This window comes from Myiozetetes cayanensis, unplaced genomic scaffold (genome assembly GCF_022539395.1).
Source record: "Myiozetetes cayanensis isolate MyiCay16 unplaced genomic scaffold, myiCay2020 scf2-11, whole genome shotgun sequence".
NCBI lineage: Eukaryota > Metazoa > Chordata > Aves > Passeriformes > Tyrannidae > Myiozetetes > Myiozetetes cayanensis.
Window position 1 is genome coordinate 90,298,673 of NW_026087411.1, and position 19,446 is coordinate 90,318,118.

At 40.0% G+C, this 19,446-nt stretch overlaps 1 protein-coding gene across 17 annotated transcripts in view; it reads left to right on the forward strand.

Moving 5' to 3' along the window:
* The window catches only part of DST (dystonin), a 301,419-nt gene that overhangs the window by 207,950 nt on the left and 74,023 nt on the right, over nucleotides 1–19,446 (forward strand). For all 17 annotated transcript variants that reach the window (XM_050316395.1, XM_050316379.1, XM_050316384.1 and 14 more), the window contains 11 exons: nucleotides 1,704–1,912; nucleotides 2,184–2,501; nucleotides 2,679–2,845; nucleotides 3,383–3,539; nucleotides 3,792–3,918; nucleotides 6,117–6,179; nucleotides 6,953–7,188; nucleotides 8,835–8,964; nucleotides 10,512–10,711; nucleotides 12,103–12,598; nucleotides 13,550–15,024. In XM_050316395.1, the coding sequence (XP_050172352.1) occupies nucleotides 1,704–1,912; nucleotides 2,184–2,501; nucleotides 2,679–2,845; nucleotides 3,383–3,539; nucleotides 3,792–3,918; nucleotides 6,117–6,179; nucleotides 6,953–7,188; nucleotides 8,835–8,964; nucleotides 10,512–10,711; nucleotides 12,103–12,598; nucleotides 13,550–15,024 (3,578 nt within the window). The remainder of the gene's footprint in view (nucleotides 1–1,703; nucleotides 1,913–2,183; nucleotides 2,502–2,678; nucleotides 2,846–3,382; nucleotides 3,540–3,791; nucleotides 3,919–6,116; nucleotides 6,180–6,952; nucleotides 7,189–8,834; nucleotides 8,965–10,511; nucleotides 10,712–12,102; nucleotides 12,599–13,549; nucleotides 15,025–19,446) is intronic.

The following is a 19,446-nucleotide window of genomic DNA, read 5'->3' on the forward strand; positions in this document are numbered from 1 at the left end:
TCATTGTTGGTCTCTCTTCTACATTGATTCATATGCTTTTCACTTAAAAGCTGTAATTTCATTTTACTTTTTTTTTTTTTTTTTCAGAAATAGGGATTGCCAAGCAGAGGTAGTGATTTGCTGAGAATCATAAATTTTTCAGTGGGAAGGAGCATGTTCAGGTTCAAGAAACATTACTTTAACTGCCTCTTTCCAGGCAGTTATTTGAAGTTTGCTCATCTGAGGAATTATTTCCTTCTGACTTTAAGAAACTGACTGTGATGAGGTTGACCTTGCCTGGCTGGTCTTTCACTTCCCTTGCCCAAGCGGATGGGGGTAGAAAATAGGTTGGAAAAGCCCATGAGTTGAGATAAAGACACTTAGCAGTTACTGTCGTGGGCAAAACAGACTTGATTTGACCTGGTAAAAATTAACTTTCATTTATTGCCAAATAAAGCAGGTTTCGAAAATGAGAAACAAAGACAAACTACAGCAATGCTATCCTTCACCCTGCTCAATTTTCCAGGCTCATTGTCACTCCTTCCTTCCCAACTACTCATATCCTTCCTGCCAAACAGTGCAGTGTGAATGGGAATGGGTGATTGTGGTCAGTCCACAGCAGCTACTCTATGCTGCTGCTTCCTCCTCATGTGTTTCCCCTTCTCCAGTGTGGGACCTCTCCACAGGCTGAAATCTTTTGGGATAATAGGCTGCAGTTTCTTCAGGAAATAACCACCTCCTCTAGCATGGGGTCGTTTGCATGCTGCACTGTGGTTATCTACTCCACAATTTTCAGGGGAATCTCTGCTCCAGCAGCTGGAACACCTCTTTCTTTTCTGACCTTGTTGTCTGCAGAGCTGGTTTTCACACTTTCTTTTCCCTCATTTCTCAGTCCCATGTAGTGTTTCCCTCTTCCTTAAATACTTTTTCTAGAGGCACCACCAGCTTGGCTGAAGAGATCAGCTGTGCCCTGTGGTGGTCAGCTGTAGTTGACTGAAAGCATCTGTGTCTTTCATGGGGCAGCCCTTGGCCTCTTCTCATACAGGCTAAAAAACCTGTGACTAACCAAACCTTACCACCACCAAAACATTACCACCTACACTCAATACTCTTTCCCTGTCAGTTGTGAGAAGTAGCACAGCATGACATTCACCACTGTCTAAATTTGAAGAGTCTCTCTGTGTATCACACAACTATGTCTTATTGGAATCCCAAAAGTAACTTGGAGAACAACAAAATAAAACAACTGGGGGCTTGCCTCTTTGGAGCTGGTGATGAAACTCCATAGGAGGTACATGAAGCTTGTAGCTTTCAGAGAGTTATCTCGAAAATGTTGAATGTCTGATGAGGAATCATCTGGAAGAACTTCTTAGCTCTCACAATAAGATGAGACATAATTGTAGAAGAGCTGTCTTAATAATCTGCTATTTTATTTCTTGGTAACAGTCTACAGCTGTCTTAAGCTAGAGCTGCATTGGAACCAGTTTCTAAAGCTGGGCACTACAGCTGTAAGCTGCTCCCTGATTTGCCTCGTCCTGTGTGTTTCTTGGCTCTGTTTGAAGATTTTGATCTTTGATTCTGTGTTATTAGTGACTGAAGCTGGTATTTTTTTCTTCATTCTGATGTAGCCATTTTTGACTCACTTAAATGGTAAGATCTGGTAAAATGAGTTAAAAGCTTAATTTGGCTAGAGGAAAATATTGAAATTATTTTCTCTTTATCAGATGATATTGTGGAGCGGTATGACAATTTATCCAAATCTGTGAATGAAAGGAATGAGAAACTTCAAGTAACTCTGACACGATCCCTGAGTGTGCAAGATGGTTTGGATGAAATGATGGATTGGATGGAAAGTGTTGAAAAGAGCCTTAAGGAACAAGAACAAGTGCCTTTGAATTCTGCTGCTATTCAGGATATTATTAGTAAAAGCATTGTAAGTAGCATTCTTTGAAAGAAGAAACATATGTTTGATAATGCAAATTTCAAGAAAGAATTAAAATCTTACTTTGGCACCTTTAATGGAATCAAAACACTTACAAAAGAGGACTGTTGTGTGAAGTAAAACTGCACATAAGAATTTTTGTAGCTGAAATAGATCTACACTGATGGTCTAGCTGTACTGATTTCTTGCTTTATGTGGTGGACCAGCTTCAGTTCTTAAAGTTTAGTTAAAAGGAGTGCAAAGCAGTTCTTGTTTGTTTCAGATGCTGGAACAAGACATTGCGGGTCGCCAAAGCAGTATAAACACTATGAATGAAAAAGTGAAGAAGTTCATGGAAACAGCAGATCCATCCACTGCATCCACGCTGCAAGCTAAAATGAGTGAACTTGCAGGACGGTTTTCTGAAGCAAGTAACAAGCACAGAGAGAAGCTTCTGAAAATGGAGGAGTTGAAGACTAAAGTGGAGTTATTTGAAGGTCTGTCACAAAAACTTCAGTCATTTCTAGATGAGAAGAACCAAGCCCTCAGTGAGACAGAGGCACCAAGAAAGGATGTTAGTGAAGTGTCTCAATACATGCAGGTACTGCAGCATTCAATTTGTATATACTGTGCATTTTTATTCTAACTCCTCTAAGTGATTGAACCATAAATAAGGCATGCTTTTTTCCCAGCTTTGGTTGGTTAGCTAAAATCAAGAGTTGAATTTTCAACAAGTGATTGTTAAGTCTAGAATGAAGAATGTAATCCTATTTTGCAGGAAGCTAGTGTAGAATTGGCACAACACAAGAAGGATCTGGAAGTTTTGAAGCAGCTTGTTGAAGAACTTTCATTTCATGCTCTTCCTGGAGATAAAGCATTGGTATCAGAAAAAGTAAATGCTTTATCTAAGAAATTCAAAGAGGTAGAGGAGACTATAAAGGAAAAGTAAGTGGAATAATCAAAGTGTTTCCGTTTTGGCTAATAACACAGTGTGAATGTTGTGATGACTGCTATCCTTTTGTGTGCAATCTCAAGAGACTGCAGTTAACCAAAGTAAGTGAGAGGGTTTTATTTGAAGAGATTCTATTTGAAAATGCCTCTGTAGTTAGTCTGTCTGGCTCAAGAGCACTAATATGGATGGTAAAGACAAGTAACTTTTCAAATGTTGTGACATTCACAGGGATCCTGGCAGTTTTAATAAAACCCTTCTCCTCTGATAGAACAGAAATTGCTACTTATAAAGCATATTGCTTTAGAGTATCATTTGGCATCAAGCTGCAAAGGAAAACTAGAGAAATTATAGAAGATTCCATATAAGTTACCTTTACAGCAAGACTAGATTTTGTACATTCTACTTATATCCCTAAAATTAGCTTTTGTGACACTTTGCATTTAGGAATAGTAGTATCAGATTGATAATATCTGTTGGTTTAATTATCAGAAGGAATACTGTCATACCTTTAATTGTTTTTAATTGTCTAGAGAAGAGGATGTATCATCTTGTCAGAAACAAATGGATACTTTTGAGCTCCTTGTAGAATCATTAAAGAAATGGATAAAAGAGACCACAGAACGAATTCCAGCAGCGCAACCCTCCCTGAATACAGAGGAGTTAAAGAAACCTTTGGAAGATACACTGGTAAGGTATTGTAGAGGAATAGTGAAATATGGCTGAAAAAATGAAAGCATCGGTTACAAACATTAAAGTACAGATTTAAGGTGTAAGCAGTCATAATAATTGGGATTAGGGAACTTGAAGTCTGCATTTACATTCACATTTCCTTTGCATGTTTGCAGGGGGTTCCCAAGTAGCAAAGTTGTTCCTTTCTTTGCACTAAATCCTTTAAGTCTGAAAACAGTTTTGTAATGATCAAATTACTATCTTAACCAGAATTTAAAAGATGAATGGACATTGAAAGCTCCTGAACTGCAGAAAATGAATAGCAGAGGAACTTTGCTATGTAACCTAATTACTGCTGTGACTTCTCCTGCAAAACTGAGAGCAGTTGCCAAATCAGGTAAGTCAGGTGTGCATTTGTATAATCAGGTAAGCCTTATATTTCAGGAATTTTTAAAACCTTTAAGACAAAAATTATTTCACCTTTGGATTAGCATTCTGAATATTATGGCTTGTGAGAAATTATTTAGCTATGTCTCTTCTGACCATTGTTTGCTGTGATTCTCATTCAAACTGTCTAATTGCTGTAGTAATTCAACACACATTCTAACTGTTTTACTCTGCCAAAATTGTGTAAAAGTGCTCTGATGTTAATGATGAACAGATCCTAAAGCTTTACTTGGTATGTAATTCTCAGATAGTGAACAAAATGACAGCATCACAGTTGCCTTCACCTCACCCCAGAAAGCTTCTGGCACTGAGAAGTTGACTTATTCTGAAGTTTATTGTTTATTCTGATAAGTTCAGTGATTCCCATATCCATCAAGTCTGCAAGCAGGAGAAATACAAACCTTGCTTTTGCAAACACTGATGTACCTGCACAGAGATACCTCTTTAATGTCCAGAAAGCTATTCTGTGATACCAGGCAAACACAGAAAAGTTTGCAGAGTCATGGAGTTTTTGTTAGAAGAGTAATGAGGACATGGTTTACCTAAAAAGTGAGCCTAGGTATACCTACTCTTCCCAATATAATAGTATATTAATGCTAGTCAGTGTTTTAGTTGAAACAACAGCATGGAAGGGTATCAACTTCATATCCCATCATGATTTCCCAGGCCAAAATGTGTTTTGAGTCTGGCTGAAATTATTTTTAACTGGTAATCAGAATTTAAAGACAGCAAATCTATTTCCACGATCTTCTGTACTCCAGTGTTAAATTTTATTTGTTTTACAGAAACAAGCTATTCTGCTAAGTATCATTCCAGCCACAGTTCAAGTATGTGGTACCTTGGGTGTTTTAATGACCATAATCACATTTTCAGTCAATTCTTGAAGTGACTAGGTCTGGAAATAAATTGAAGTGTATTGACCTTCATTGGTCATCTGCAAAGCATTGGGGGGATGGGGACTGCCAGAGGATAACTAGTGGAAAAAGTAGAACGCTTCCTTTCTCACATTCCTTTGTAGCAGCTGCCTGTGGTTTCATTTTTGTTTGAACTTTTAATAATAATCTTTCAAGGAACATTTCAGAACCTTATTTGGGTTCCTTCCTCTGCCTCTTTCTCTGCTTCTATGCATCCAGATAGAAAAACAGTTACATGACTATCATGTAAGAGCAGCTATAATCCTCCAGGCTAGAGCATTTGCCCTCCTAGACAAGAGCTTTACTGTGTTTCACTTTAGCACAGTTAAAAATACTGAAGTTGAGCTAATAGAGCATGAAGATTTACAAGACTCTGTCAGGGGCCTGTGACTTCTCTTATCTGATTTGTTTTCTCTTGCCATCCTCCAGCTGCCACTAATGTGGTCCTCACTGTCCAGCTGGTACTGCAGGGTGGATACATAGCCTTTTCCAAGGAAACCATTAATCTTTCTCTGTTAATTGCTCAGCTGGGAATATATATGTGCAGGAGACCGGGAAGTGATTCTCCTTGCAGTTCTCTGTGGCCTGATCACGTGCCTCAGCTCTGTGGTCTGACAGTGTTTTAGAAAGCTCATGTAGCTCTGGTTCCAGAGGCTCTGAAATGATGTTTAATTAGTAGGAGTGCTTGGATGAGTGGCTGCCTCCAAGTGGCAGTAAGAACTTCAGGTCTTAACAGTAAGGTCTCCATATTGCAATCCCTGTCATGGAACACGTGCTCAAGTCTTGCTTTTGACAATATAGGGAGGGATTAATCCAATTGGTATCAAGAGCTTTTTGTGCAGAGGTATGGTGGTAAACCATAGAGCCATTTAGGTTGGAAAAGACCCTTAAAATCATCAAGTCCAACCATTAACCCAGCACTACCAATTCCAGCACTAAACCGTGTCCCCTAGTGCCATGTCTACATGTCTTTTAAATACCTCCAGGGATTGTGTCTCAACCACTTCCCTGGGGGTAAAGGTGCCCTAAGTACATATGTACATACACACGCGCTATGCATATGCTGTACATATGTGGTACCACTTATGGTACTAGCTGGCTGGAGCTTTATTCTTTATTCTTAATGTTGTAATAATAGCTATGTATCTTGCTGTTTTGAAGAGGAAATGCTGTGCTAGGGGTTGGTCTTCCTGGGTGGGAATAAGCATGAGACTTCATCTCTCTTGATCCACAGGTGGCACAATATTAAATGGTGAAGGAGGAGCTCCAGGAACTCAGGATTTCATGAAAAATAAAGGTCAGTAAAAATTTCAGCATGCAATAAAGAAACGTACTTGCTAATTGCTGATAAATATGGAAGTATTTTTTAATGTTGTACATAAATCTGCTTGTTCACATCACCATCACATAAGAAAATTATATTGACTAGGGCATGATACTAAAATTAATTATAACAATACCTGTCTCATTATTTTCTTTGAAGACAGACTAAATCTGGCTGTGTTTTTTGACTCAGTATATACTTTTATAAATGTATACCTGGATAACTATTTTGATATAACACATGGCTTTTGAGAAAATCCTAATATGTGTCTATGGGGTTTGAAATTTTAACACCCACTAGCACTCAAAACAAACATATAAACAGGTATATGTATACAAAGACACCAATTTTATATACATTTATATCACTGTGACAAAGGAACTTACATAAGACCTTTATATACCTGAACTGCAGCCCAGTACGTTCAACTCTCTGTCATGGAATTGTTGCTTAAAATGCTAAAGAAACAATGGGTAGAAATACTGAGAGGTGTTTGTGTAACTGTATGTATTGAAAAACTGATTTCTGTGAAATAAGTTCTTGCAAATAGGAACTTACATTAGCTCATTCAGATGTAGTGTTGCTACATTTAGAGTGAATTGGAAATAACTCTAACATGTTCAGGGACTTCTTATTTGGGGGACTGTTAGCTATTGTAACTCAGATTACTGTTTACAAGTCCAGGTAATATTGTTTGAAGGGCTTGTAACCTCTAATGTTGTTTTTGTGCACCTTTCCTTTTACAGAACTGACAACTGTTCAACAAGCTATGTCTGATGTAAACCACAGTTATGAAGATTTGGGAGTTTTATTGAATGAAAAGATTTCAGAACTAGAAAGTATGCTTTCAAAAATGCAAAATATTCAGGAAGAATCAACCTCAATGATGCATTGGTTGCAAAAAATGGACAAAACTGCGTCAAATTGGGAAGCTACCCCAACTGATAGTGAAGCAGTTAAAGCCCAAGTTGAGCAACATAAGGTATTTTGTGCCTTCAAAAATATACTCTTTTTTATTGGTTATTGGGCAGATGCTATGACATAACTGATATCTCAGCCCAGCTTAATGTTGCTGAGAGTATTTAGATGATCCTAGTAACCATGTCAGTCAGGCTTAGAGCAAATCTGGCAGACTGTGTCAGTGGAGTAAAGGAGCACTGTGTCGGAGAGAACCAGTTTTGCAGGTCAGAAAATAGCAATTTTGGTGTATGGTTAAAGTGGGTGAGGCTCTATGGATTATGCAATTAAATTTTTTTATCTCATTAGAGGTTTAAAGGTATATACTAGATTACTTGTAATATCTGAAGGGTTGTATCTGTCCAAAAGCTGTTTCTGCAGCTGCTGGTTCACTGACACTCCACAGACCTCCTGGTCTCTGCAGCTGCAGCGGCTTATGTCTCTTCCAAGGCAGTGTTTCTCTTCAGCAGCCTTGTCATGCTTGTTAAGTTATAAAGCTGCAAAACAGTCTCCTCCCCACTTTTTAACTGATGCGAGAAAACCACTGAATCAGCAGTAGGCTTCTGTCCTGTTTCAGCATTGGAGACATATGCTTCCCTAGCATTGAGGGACAATGTTTACACATGTAAAGGTTCATCTATAAAGGGAAATGTAATGCATAGGGGAAATTCTTTCCTTGCTTGTGACTGTGTTTAAACAAGGAACAGAATTTGATTTAACTGAGTTTCTTTTATATTTGGCAGATCATCCTTTAAAATTAACCTGAACAGCTACCAACTTTCCTCAGAGCTGGATAACATTCAATCCTAAAATTCAGACTAAGTGTGGAATAAAACTAGCTCTTTATTTTTTAACAGACAATATGCAAAGCTAATATGAGCATCTTACCCCTGGTGTAGTAATGGAAGAATACTCACAAGGAGTTGGAAAACTGAGTTAGGCAACAGTCACCTGATCCACTTGGACCTTTTACTAGAAGTTCAAAATGAAGTACAGTTTGTTCAGTGGTTATTTTAGTGGGTTTTGGATAATTAAAAAGCAGCTCTCTAGGGCAAGCTTTGTTACTTAAGAACATTTGTATAAGAGTCCTTTGCTAGTCATATAAGAACTGTTCATTTCTGTCTGCAAGAACATCATGAATTAGGATTTGCTGGGGCATCTCAGTCTCCTGTTAGGCCTTACTTTAAGCTATGGTTCTCTTTAAACTATGGTATGGTTTTAGGAGATATACAATAAACAGTCTGTCTGTGATAGCAGGACTCCTTCTGAGGTAATGAGGCCACACCACACTCCTCTCTGTTGGTGCTATCTGGGTTATTTCTGTTGTGAAATGTGCTTTGCAGTAGACAGTTTGTCTTCTGTATGCTAGCAGATGCCAAGTATGTGTGAGTATGATGGGACCTATTTATCTGAATTCTAGTTCTGTCACTTGTTCGAATTAAGCAATAATTATTAATGTAGTTTAAATCTTTCAGGTTTTCTCTTCCAAAAAGATGTGACCAGCAACATATACCATTATAAAGTGTTTTGAGATTCATAGCAGAAAAGTAGTATATAAGTGCTAGACATTTATTGTTTATCTTCATGCTTGGCATCTCAATATTAAGAACTTCAAACTTTACCATTCTTTTTTAGTCTCTTATTTATTTATTTTATCACTTAAATTTGCAGCTTTTTGAAACTGAATTAAAGCAAAGTGCTAATAAAGTGCAGGAACTAAAGGACAAAGTAACAGAACTGCTGGAGAAGAACCCTGACTCTCCCGAGGCACCTAAGTGGAGACAAACATTGGATAAAATAGGTACTTCAGTAAGGCTGTACCAGAGCTCAGTGATTTGGAAGTTATTTTATGAATTTTTCAATGTATTACCAATCACCAGTGTTTTAAGTATCTTGCTCCCTCCTACCCCTTAAATTCTGTGCAAATAACTCCCTTAACAGGCGTATAGATCTGGAGTAATGACAGTGATGTCCATAGGCTTTGAATTTGTATCAGTGTGATTGAGAGAGGCTATAGCTCAACTCCCTGCTTTAAAAGGCTTTATTTTTTATCTGCGATTAAAACTTGACTGACCAGACTGACTGCTCAACATACATATTTTATTCTTCTTAGATAATACAACAGATAAGTTGATTCTAATTTCATGTAAAGAACAGTTTGAGTTGTTGGTAATGCTCTTCTATGTGTTTTTTTTTCTCCATGGACTAGTGGATTTTGTAATTTGGTAGGTGTGGCAGCCTTTTGCTGTTTTCTAAAACTGATTCTACACATTTTGCCAGAAAAAAAAGGGAAATGACCATGTTTGGACAATAGATTTGGAGATATTGCAGTACATAATTGTCGTAAGCTTTTAAAGGTTCTTTTTAGGTTTGCCATATTTTAAATATAGGTCAGTCTTGTTCCACAGTGATAGGCATTTCTGTAGCTACCCCAACAGTAACTTGGAAGCTGAGGATTTTTCCAGTCTGTCCTGTTTGTAAGTGAAACTCTGAAAAGTTTAAGTATCAGGTAAGGTCTCCAAGAGATTTTTTGTAGTGTTGAAAGGGAATTAATACAGAATGAGGAGAGGTCAAAGACTGTGAAGCAGCAAAAAGGAACTGAAAAAAACAGGGATGAAGATCAGGGACAGAGAGCAAGCACTGACAGTTTCACAGAAGGGAAGGGAAGAGTTGCAAGACTGTAACACTCAATGACTCCTCTGGAAGCCACTTGCCACAAGTGGAAAAGACCATATGTTGGCATAGATGTGAGGCTAAGCTCACACAGTACTTTTGAAATAGCTGTATAGAAGCTGAATAGAAGTATTCTCATTGCCTAGTCATTAGGTACCTGGATTAGATGTCTAAATGAGACAGTAATCTCCACAGGCTCATGATACAGATGTTTGAAAGAGTTAGGCTTTTTCATAGAGCTGTTCAGAGTTGAAGTCTAAATTAGGATTTCTGCTAACCCTTATAAGAGTATGGGGGGTTTTTACTGAATAGGTAGGAAGATTTGTCTCTCTAAATCAAGCACCTGAGTTATAACTGAGTACAGCTCTCTGGCTTTATTGTCATTAGAGACCAAAGCCTAAATTTGGGGGTATTTCATTTAGTAATATGTCCAGTTTTATTACATGTTGTATATTCATTGGTCTAAAAATTCTACACGTGTCTGACCTTCATCCAAGTGTATATATGGGTCTGACTGTTAAAAGAGGTATTTGCCAAGTCACTGTAATAAGGCATGTGGAGTTAATCAGCAAGAAGCCTTATGAGAGAGCTCTCTTTATGTTTCATATATAGTCTGCTGTCTGACAACCCATCTGCTAGAATATGCATGCAATATGTTAACATTATCATTGTTAGATTCCAAATGGAAAGAACTCAATCAAGTTACATCTGAGAGACAACAAAAACTGGAGGAGTCGTCAAATTACCTGACCCAGTTCCAGACAGCAGAAGCCCAGCTAAAGCACTGGCTTGTAGAGAAAGAGCTGATGGTCAGTGTGCTGGGACCACTGTCAATTGATCCTAATATGCTGAGTACACAAAAGCAACAGGTTCAGGTGAGTAGTGCCAACATACATTATTGATTTCAGTTTCTTCTGCTTTTTTTCTATTAGCAAAGTACTGTTTTGCATCTAGAGTAGATTGTGCTTAGTCTGACCCATTAGATTTTTTTATCAGCTTAAGTCTTGGTTGACTACAATAATTATAAGAACAAATTATCATAAGAGTGAAGAGAGATAAGAACAGCTGAAGGAAAAAATGTTGAGAAGATACTGATCCTCTTGTCATTTTTTTTTGTTTTGACCATAGTGTGATTTCTCTGGAGTGGAATGAAAATATCCCTTTGAATTTTATTAATTTGACATCTTATGGTCATTCTTCATTACAGTCTATGCTTAGAAGTAGCTTTTTGAGATTTTATTCAATTGACTGTGCCAGTAGCTAACAAAAATACAAAGGCAAGTGAAATGCATTACTGTGCATAGATACGAGGCCAAGGGTGTGAAAGACAGAAGAAAGTATAATGAAAAAGTGGAGCAGTGTACTGACAGCAATACAGAAACTGCAGACAAAAGAAACAGAAGTGAAATCAGATGAGGCTGCAGAATGTAGAAATTTTAATTTCAAACATTTCTATTGCTGCCAGTTAATCTAAACTGATGTGAAATAACATAAGTTTTGCAAAGAACTTATTAAAGCTGCAATATCAATATTGATTAAAATGAAGCGTTTAAAACATGAACTATGTTCTAAGATTATGTGCAAATGACTCAATATTGGTTTGTAAGTGCTTCAGAAATCGAGACCAATGGCATAAAACTATAACGTATCACTTAACAGTCCTTAAAAGTTCAACCTAATTGACTTAAAAAGAAAGGTTTTGGAATGTTCTATAAAGTAAAAGCATTGTATTTGTCACTTCTTCTGCAAGCACTGTGACTTACTGTCAAAAAAAAACCAACTAGAAACCAGTGATATAAACTTTAAAGGTCTCACAGTACACATTCAGTCATTTTGTGAATTATCCAAGTATTTTTTGTGCTATGATAATACATTGCAGTATTATGTACTTCTTTAAATGTCTATCTTAAGACAAATACCAAAACTGTCTAGGAAAGAAGACACTGCTTGAAACCAAACAGGACTTACTTTATTTGTGTGGTTACATAATTAGTGGGATATTAACAGAATTCATTATTTAGTTGTATCTCTTGGTTGAATTTCCATTAGATGACGTGTAAATTCACCTCATTTTTTTTGGTTCTTTGATGTAAATGCTTGGAAACGACAGAGTTTATGTGCAGAAAGTGTAGTTATTTCACCAGCTTTTAAGCTCAGAGGTTAATTAAAGAACTTAGCTACAAAAATTCTACATGATTTTTGTCAGAAGCACTTTTCTTCTTTTTCTTATGAGAGAAATGCTTTTTAAAATTCTCTTTCTTTCTAGATTCTGCTCAAAGAGTTTGACACCAGAAAGCCACAATATGAGCAGTTAACTATGGCTGGTGAAGGGATTCTGAAGAGACCTGGTGAACATCCACCCTCACATGAAATTGTAAAAGAGCAGCTGGCAGCAGTGGCACAGAAATGGGACAATCTGACTGGCCAGCTGAGGAAGAGATGTGACCGAATTGACCAAGCCATTGTGAAAAGCACAGAGTATCAAAGTCTACTCAGAAGTCTGTCTGATAAGCTAAGTGCCTTGGATAATAAACTAAGCAGCAGCCTGGCTGTGAGTACACAACCTGATGCTGTGAAACAACAACTGGAAATTGCTAGAGAAATGAAGGAGGAAATAGAACAGGAAATGAAGAATATAAATGCTGCCCAAACTCTTTGTGAAGAGCTGTCAACACTGGTTGGGGAAGAGTATTTGAAAGCAGAACTTACAAGACAATTAGATGGCATCTTAAAATCATTTAAGGATATTGAGCAAAAATCAGGTTAGTATTTACTTAAAGAAAAATAGTAACTAAGATATAAAGTTAAACATGACTTTGTGATAGACATATTGAGTGAACTGAGCCTGATGCCAGTTCTCTATCCAATCCATTCCCAAGAAGTTGTACATTAGAATTTAGGAGAGTCCCCATACCTTAAAAAGGTAAGAACATTACTTGGGACCTCTACTGAAAAGTTTGGGAGAGAGTCTGAAGTACAGTAGCAGGGCTGCTTTTCTCATCTGTTCCTTCAGGTGCATCTTCATTGAATTAGAATACCAAAAGAGGATGCTATTCACTGAGCTATCTAACTTCATGAGGCAGACATAAGCCAAAATGTCTTGGAGAAACACAGTGGGAATTGTATAAAACTGCCTATGACAGAAGGGGGCTGGTAGTCTGCAGCCTTCCCTTACTGTGTGAACATAGAACTAAGCAAGTAATAACACTGCAAGCGATATCATACTTTGTTCTCCCTAGCAGCCTCAGTTTTAGCTTTTTAATTTCCTCTGGTCACAAGGAACTTTGAAGAATCTTCCTAAGAACGCATATTGCCTGCAGGCCATGAGTAAGAGCAGGCCATATTGCCTGCTAGGCTAGACCACTTAATATTCAATGAGCTTACACTTCATAATACCATAAAACACAATGGTGTGGCTTTTACCCCCAAAATCTTCCTGAATGGGATTCATGGAGACACAGACTGGCTGAGCTTCCCTTGTTTGATTCATGTTCTTATGCCTTCACTGCTCTGCTGTATTATAGGCATGAGTCTGTCCCTTGCAAAAAGCTTTGTTGACTTGGTTGTCTTCTAGTCAAGCACCACATACTAAGGACCAGCTTTCCTTACCTTAATGATTATGTGTAATAGAATCAGTATTAGTTTGGGGTTTTTCCACTGAATACTAGCAGGTTCTGACAAAATGAATCTCTCTGATGTCTTCTCTTTTGTAGACAACCATGTTCAGCAGCTTCAGTCAGCATACACCACTTCTCATCAGTTCCAGCAAATGTCTAAGGACTTTGAGACCTGGCTAGGCAAAAAGAAGGAAGAGCTGAACCAGGCTCGTCCTGTTTCAGCCAAACTTGATGTCTTGCAGTCACTAATTGAAGAGCAGAAAGATTTTAAGAAGACAATGTCTGATCAGATTAATTCATATGAAAGAATTGTTGCAGAAGGAGAAAGTATTTTACAGAAAACTCAAGGAGCTGACAAAGCAGCGTTACAGTCCCAAATTGCCGCACTCAGAAATAACTGGGAGGAAATGAATAAACAGGTAAAAGAAAGGGAAGATAAGTTAACAGATTGCCTGGAGAAAGCCCTCAAATACAAGCAGCATGTAGAAAATCTGCAACCATGGATAGAGACGTGCCAAAGCAACCTGTGTGAATTAAAAGTTGGCATAAACCCCATTGAAATAGAGAATTCTATTGTTCAGGTGAGGGCATGGCAGAAGGACCTGGATAAACACCATGGGATGGTGGAGCTATTAAATAATTCTGCTGAAAGTTTGCTCAGGGCAAGTCAAACAGATAAAGAAGCTGTTCAAGAAGAAACTAAGGTGCTGAATCAGAATGTGAATGTGGTTACAGAACAGTTACATAAGAAGAGAGAGTGCTTGGAAAATATGGCACAAAGACTGAAAGAGTTTCAGGAATCGTCCAGAGAAACTGAAAAACAGCTTAAAAGTGCCAAAGAGCATCTGGAAGCTCATGACTCGCTTGGACCTCAGTCATTCAGCAACAAACACCTGACAATGATGCAGGCCCAGCAGAAAGCCTTGCAGGCTTTAAAGCCTCATGTCGATCTAACAAAAAAGCTTGCCCAAGACCTGGTAGTAGAAGCTTCTGATTCAGCAGGTGTTTCTGATCTTTTGCTCCAAGCTGAATCTTTGGAGCAAGAATACACTGCAGTGAACAAGCAGGTTGAAGATAGGTGCTCATTCTTAGAGACAAAACTTCAGGGAATCGGCCATTTCCAAAACAGCATCCGAGAGATGTTCTCTCAGTTTGCAGAGTTTGATGATGAATTAGATAGCATGGCTCCAGTGGGGAGAGATCTCAAGGTATTGCAATCACAGAGAGAGGACTTAAAATATTTCCTGAAAAAGTTGGAGGATCTTATAATGAATAATGAAAATGCTAATAAAAATTGTAAAATGATGCTAGCCACAGAAGCTGAAGCTTCTCCTGATCTTGTTGGTATAAAGAGAGACTTGGAAGCTTTAAATAAACAGTGCAACAAGCTACTAGACAGAGCAAAAACCAGGGAAGATCGAGTAGAGGATACTATTTCCCGTGTTGAGGAGTTTTACAGTAAGCTAAAAGAATTTTCCAGTCTGCTTGGGAGAGCCGAAGAACATGAAGAGTCACAAGGTCCTGTTGGAATGGAAACAGAGACAATTAATCAACAGCTGAATACATTCAAGGTAGGAAGATTGCTTTCTTACTACTATAAAGTATTTTACCACAATACAACTTTATTAAACATCATAGGGAAAAAGGGATTGGTTACGTGCAGACCTTGGAGGAGTCTTGTTTCACAGCAGTCTGTTCTGCCTGTATGCTTTTTATCTGTTTTAAGAGGGTATCTTCTTATGCTTCTGAAAAGCTTTCCTTTGCTACAGCTTGGCAGACACTGCAAACTTCGGATCCCAGCTCCTAGTTCCTGCACCCCAGTTCCTTCTTCACCTATCTTCGTTTTCTTGTTACCCTCTGTAATCCATCTGCCTTTTCTGTTTTTGGGAAACTGCATATTGTCTCTATTTGATGTCCATGTATAGCACAACTTTTGTCTTCACAGTGGTGTGAGTTTTATATTCCAGTGTTCACATACTACCCCACATTCACTTTGCTCATCTGGGTAGTTTAGTTTTTTTTTCCACGCAGGTATAGGATTCAGCATATGTAGATTTAAGATGTTACCTTTCACCATTTTGTCTTCTGATACACTGGCCAGTTTTACCTCACTGAATCCCACCCTTACCTAGAAACATCCTAGTAAAAAGACAATAGGCAAAATGAGCCCCCTATTATAGTGGGAATTTGCTGTAGCATCCTTATCCAAAATGTGCTGTGGAACTTCTGTGTGTAGCTTTTATAATATGCCAGTAAGCAATCCTTGTCTAGCTCAAAAAAATGCATTGCAGTGATAATTAGTGTTAACTGAGCTTTGGTGCTGAAATGAAATACAGATATTTGCTTGGTTTAGGTTATAATAAATGAATTTCTAGTTCTCATTAGAAAGACTTATAAATCCTATAGGTGTAAGCAGTGTTTGAAGAAGATCATAAATTTCCTAATGGCTATTTAGTAGCACTGAATATTCTGTGCTGCCTTGGTTTCATTCCAATCTAATATTGATTCAAATGTTTGTATGACTTATACATTAGTTGACACTTAATGATAAAACCAAATTTTGATAACAGGATTCGATAAGCTATGCTGTTAAAAATTTGATGACCTTGGAAAACAGTCATAGAATCATAGAATCAACCGGATTGGAAAAGACCTCCAAGATCATCAAGTCCAACCATTGATCCAGCGCTGCCATGGTTACTAGATCATGGCGCTAAGTGCCACATCCAGTCTCATATTAAAAACCTCCAGGGACGGTGAATCCACCACCTCCCTGGGCAGCCCATTCCAATATCTGGAATATTACTCTCTCTCTAAAAAATGTCTTCCTAATATTCAACCTAAACTTTCCCTGGCACAGCTTAAGATCATGCCCTCTTGTCCTACTGCTGGTTGCCTGGGAGAAGAGACCAACCCCCACCTGGCTACAACCACCTTTCAGAAAGTTGCAGAGAGTTATGAGGTCTCCCCTGAGCCTTCTCCTCTCAAGGCTAAAAAACCCTCAGCCTCTCCTCACAGGACTTGTGCTTGAGTCCCTTCACCAGCCTCGTTGCTCTTCTCTGGACCCGCTCCAGCCCCTCAATATCCTTCCTGAACTGAGGGGCCCAGAACTGGACACAGCACTCCAGGTGTGGCCTCACCAGTGCTGAGTACAGGGGAAGAATCCCTTCCCTGCTCCTGCTGGCCACACTGTTCCTGATCCTGGCCAGGATGCCATTGGCCTTCTTGGCCACCTGGGCACACTGCTGGCTCATGTTCAGCTTCCTGTCGATCCAAACTCCCAGGTCCCTTTCCAGCCTGGCTGCTCTTCAGCCACTCTGTGCCCAGCCTGTAGGGCTGCAGGGGTGTGCTGTGGCCAAAGGCACTTGGCCTTGTTGAACCTCATCCCACTGGAATCAGACCATCTCTCCAGCTTGTCCAGGTCCCTCTGCAGAGCCCTCCTGCCTTTCAGCAGATCAACACTCCCTCCCACCTTGGTGTCATCTGCAGATTTGCTAATGGTACACTCGATCCCCTCATCCAGATCATCAATAAAGATGTTAAACAGGACTGGGCCCAGCACTGATTCCTGGGGGACACCACTGGTGACCGGCTGCCAGCTGGATGCAGCCCCGTTCACCAGCACTCTCTGGGCCCGGCCCTCCAGCCAGTTCCTAACCCAGCAGAGAGTGCCCCTGTGCAAGCCATGGGCTGCCAGCTTTTTCAGGAGTATGCTGTGTCAAACTCTTTGCTAAAGTCCATGTAGACACACCCACAGCCTTCCCCTCATCTACTAGGCAGGTCACCTGATCATAAAAGGAGATCAGTTTGGTCAGACAGGACCTGCCCTTCCTAAACTTGTGCTGGCTGGGTCTGATCCCTTGTCCATCCTGTAGGTGCTGTGTGATTGCACTCAGGATGATCTGCTCCATAACCTTGCCATGCACTGAGGTCAGGCTGACAAGCCTGTAGTTTCCCAGGTCCTCCTTGCAGCCCTTTTTGTGGATCAGTGTGACATTTGCCAACTTCCAATCGTCTGGGACCTCCCCAGTGAGCCAGGGACTGTTGGTAAATGATGGAGAGTGGCTTGGCAAGCTCTTCTGACAGCTCCCTCATCACCCTAGGATGGATTCCATCTGGTCCCGTAGACTTGTGAGGATCCAAGTGGCTCAGCAGGTCACTAACTGTTTCCTCCTGGATTACAGGGGAGGTTTTTGGCTTCCTGCCTCTGTCTACCACTCCGGCGGCTGCTTGTCCTGAGGACAACCTGTCTTACTGTTGAAATCTGAGGCAAAGAAGGTGTTAAGTACCTCATCCTTCTCCTCATCTTTGGTGACTATGTTCCCCCCTATGTCCAACAAAGAATGGAGATTTTCCTCTCCGCTCCTTTTGCTATTGATGTCTTTGCAGAAACACTTCTTGTTATCTGTAACAGAAGTAGCTAGACAGAGTTCAAAGTGTGCCTTTGTCTCTCTAATTTTCTTTCTACATGACCTAACTATATTCCTAAACTCTTCATGAGTAGCCAGCCCTTTTTTCCATGGTCAGTAAGTTCTCTTTTTTCCCCTTATTTCCTTCAAAATCTCCCTGTTCAGCCAGACCGGTTGTCTTCCCCGCCGGCTGGCCTTTCAGCACACTGGGACAGCCTGCTCCTGTGCATGCAAGATTTCCTTCTTGAAGCATGTCCATCCCTCCTGGACCCCTTTGTTTTCAAGGGCTGTTTCCCAAGGTACCCTCTGAACCAGTCTTTTGAGTAGGCTGAAATCTGCCCTCTAAAAGTCCAGGGTAGAAGTTTTATTGAGGACCCTCTTTGTGTCCTTGAGTATTGCAAACTCTATTATTTCATGGTCACTGTGCCACAGACGGCCTCCGACCACCACATCTCCCACCAGCCCCTCTCTGTGAACAGCAGGTCTAGCAGGACTCCACCCCTGGTAGGTTCATTTACCAGCTGGAGCAGGAAATTACCCTCTATACACTCTAGGAATCTCCTAGACTGCCTCTTCTCTGCTGTGTTGAGTTTCCAGCAGATATCAGATAGGTTGAAGTCACCCACAAGAACAAGGGCTGGCAATTTTGAGACATCTGCCAGCTGCTTGTAGAATAATTCATCACCCTCATCATCCTGATTGGGTGGTCTGTAATAGAATCCCACCAGGATGTCAGCCTTGTTGGCCTTCCCCCTGATTTTGATCCACAGGCACTCAACCTTATTGTTACTGACTTCAAGTTCTACAGAGTCAAGAGACTCTCTAACATACAGAGCCACCCCTCCACCCCTCCTACTTTGCCTGTCCCTTCTGAAGAGCTTGTAGCCATCCGTGGCAGCTCCTCTTATTTGTTACCCATCCTGTGTGCATGGGTGTACATGCACTTCAGCTGGACTGCTGATTTCACTCCCAACTCTGGCTTTCCACCTTTGGGCTCATCTCTGGAGAGCCTGGATTCAACCCCTTCCGCCTTCAAACCTAGTTTAAAGCCCTCCTGATCAGCCCCAACAATTTATGGCCTAGAGTCCTTTTGCCCTCGCTAGATAGATGAAGCTCATCTGACTCCAGCAGGCTAGATACCGTAGAATTTGGTCAAAAAAACCAAATTCTGCCAGTGGCACCAATCCTTTAGCCACCTATTGATTAGATGAGTTTTCTTACTCTTCTCCTCATTCATCCCTGCTACTGCAGGAACTGAGGCGAACACCACCTGTGCTCCTGTCCCATTAACTAATTGACCCAGTGCCTCGAAGTCCTTTTTAAGTAACCTGGTACCTCTTTCATTAATGTCATCACTGCCAGCCTGGACTACCAGCAGTGGATAATAATCAGAGAGCCAGATTAGGTCAGGGAGTCTCCTACTAATATCCCTCACCCAGGCCCCGGGAAGGCAGCAGACTTCCCTGTGGGATGGGTCCAGTTGGCATATAGGGCCATCAGTTCCCCTTATAAGGGAGTCGCCTACTATAATTACCCTTCTTTTTTTCTTTATAGCTGTGGTTGTAATCCATTTGGTAGACACGG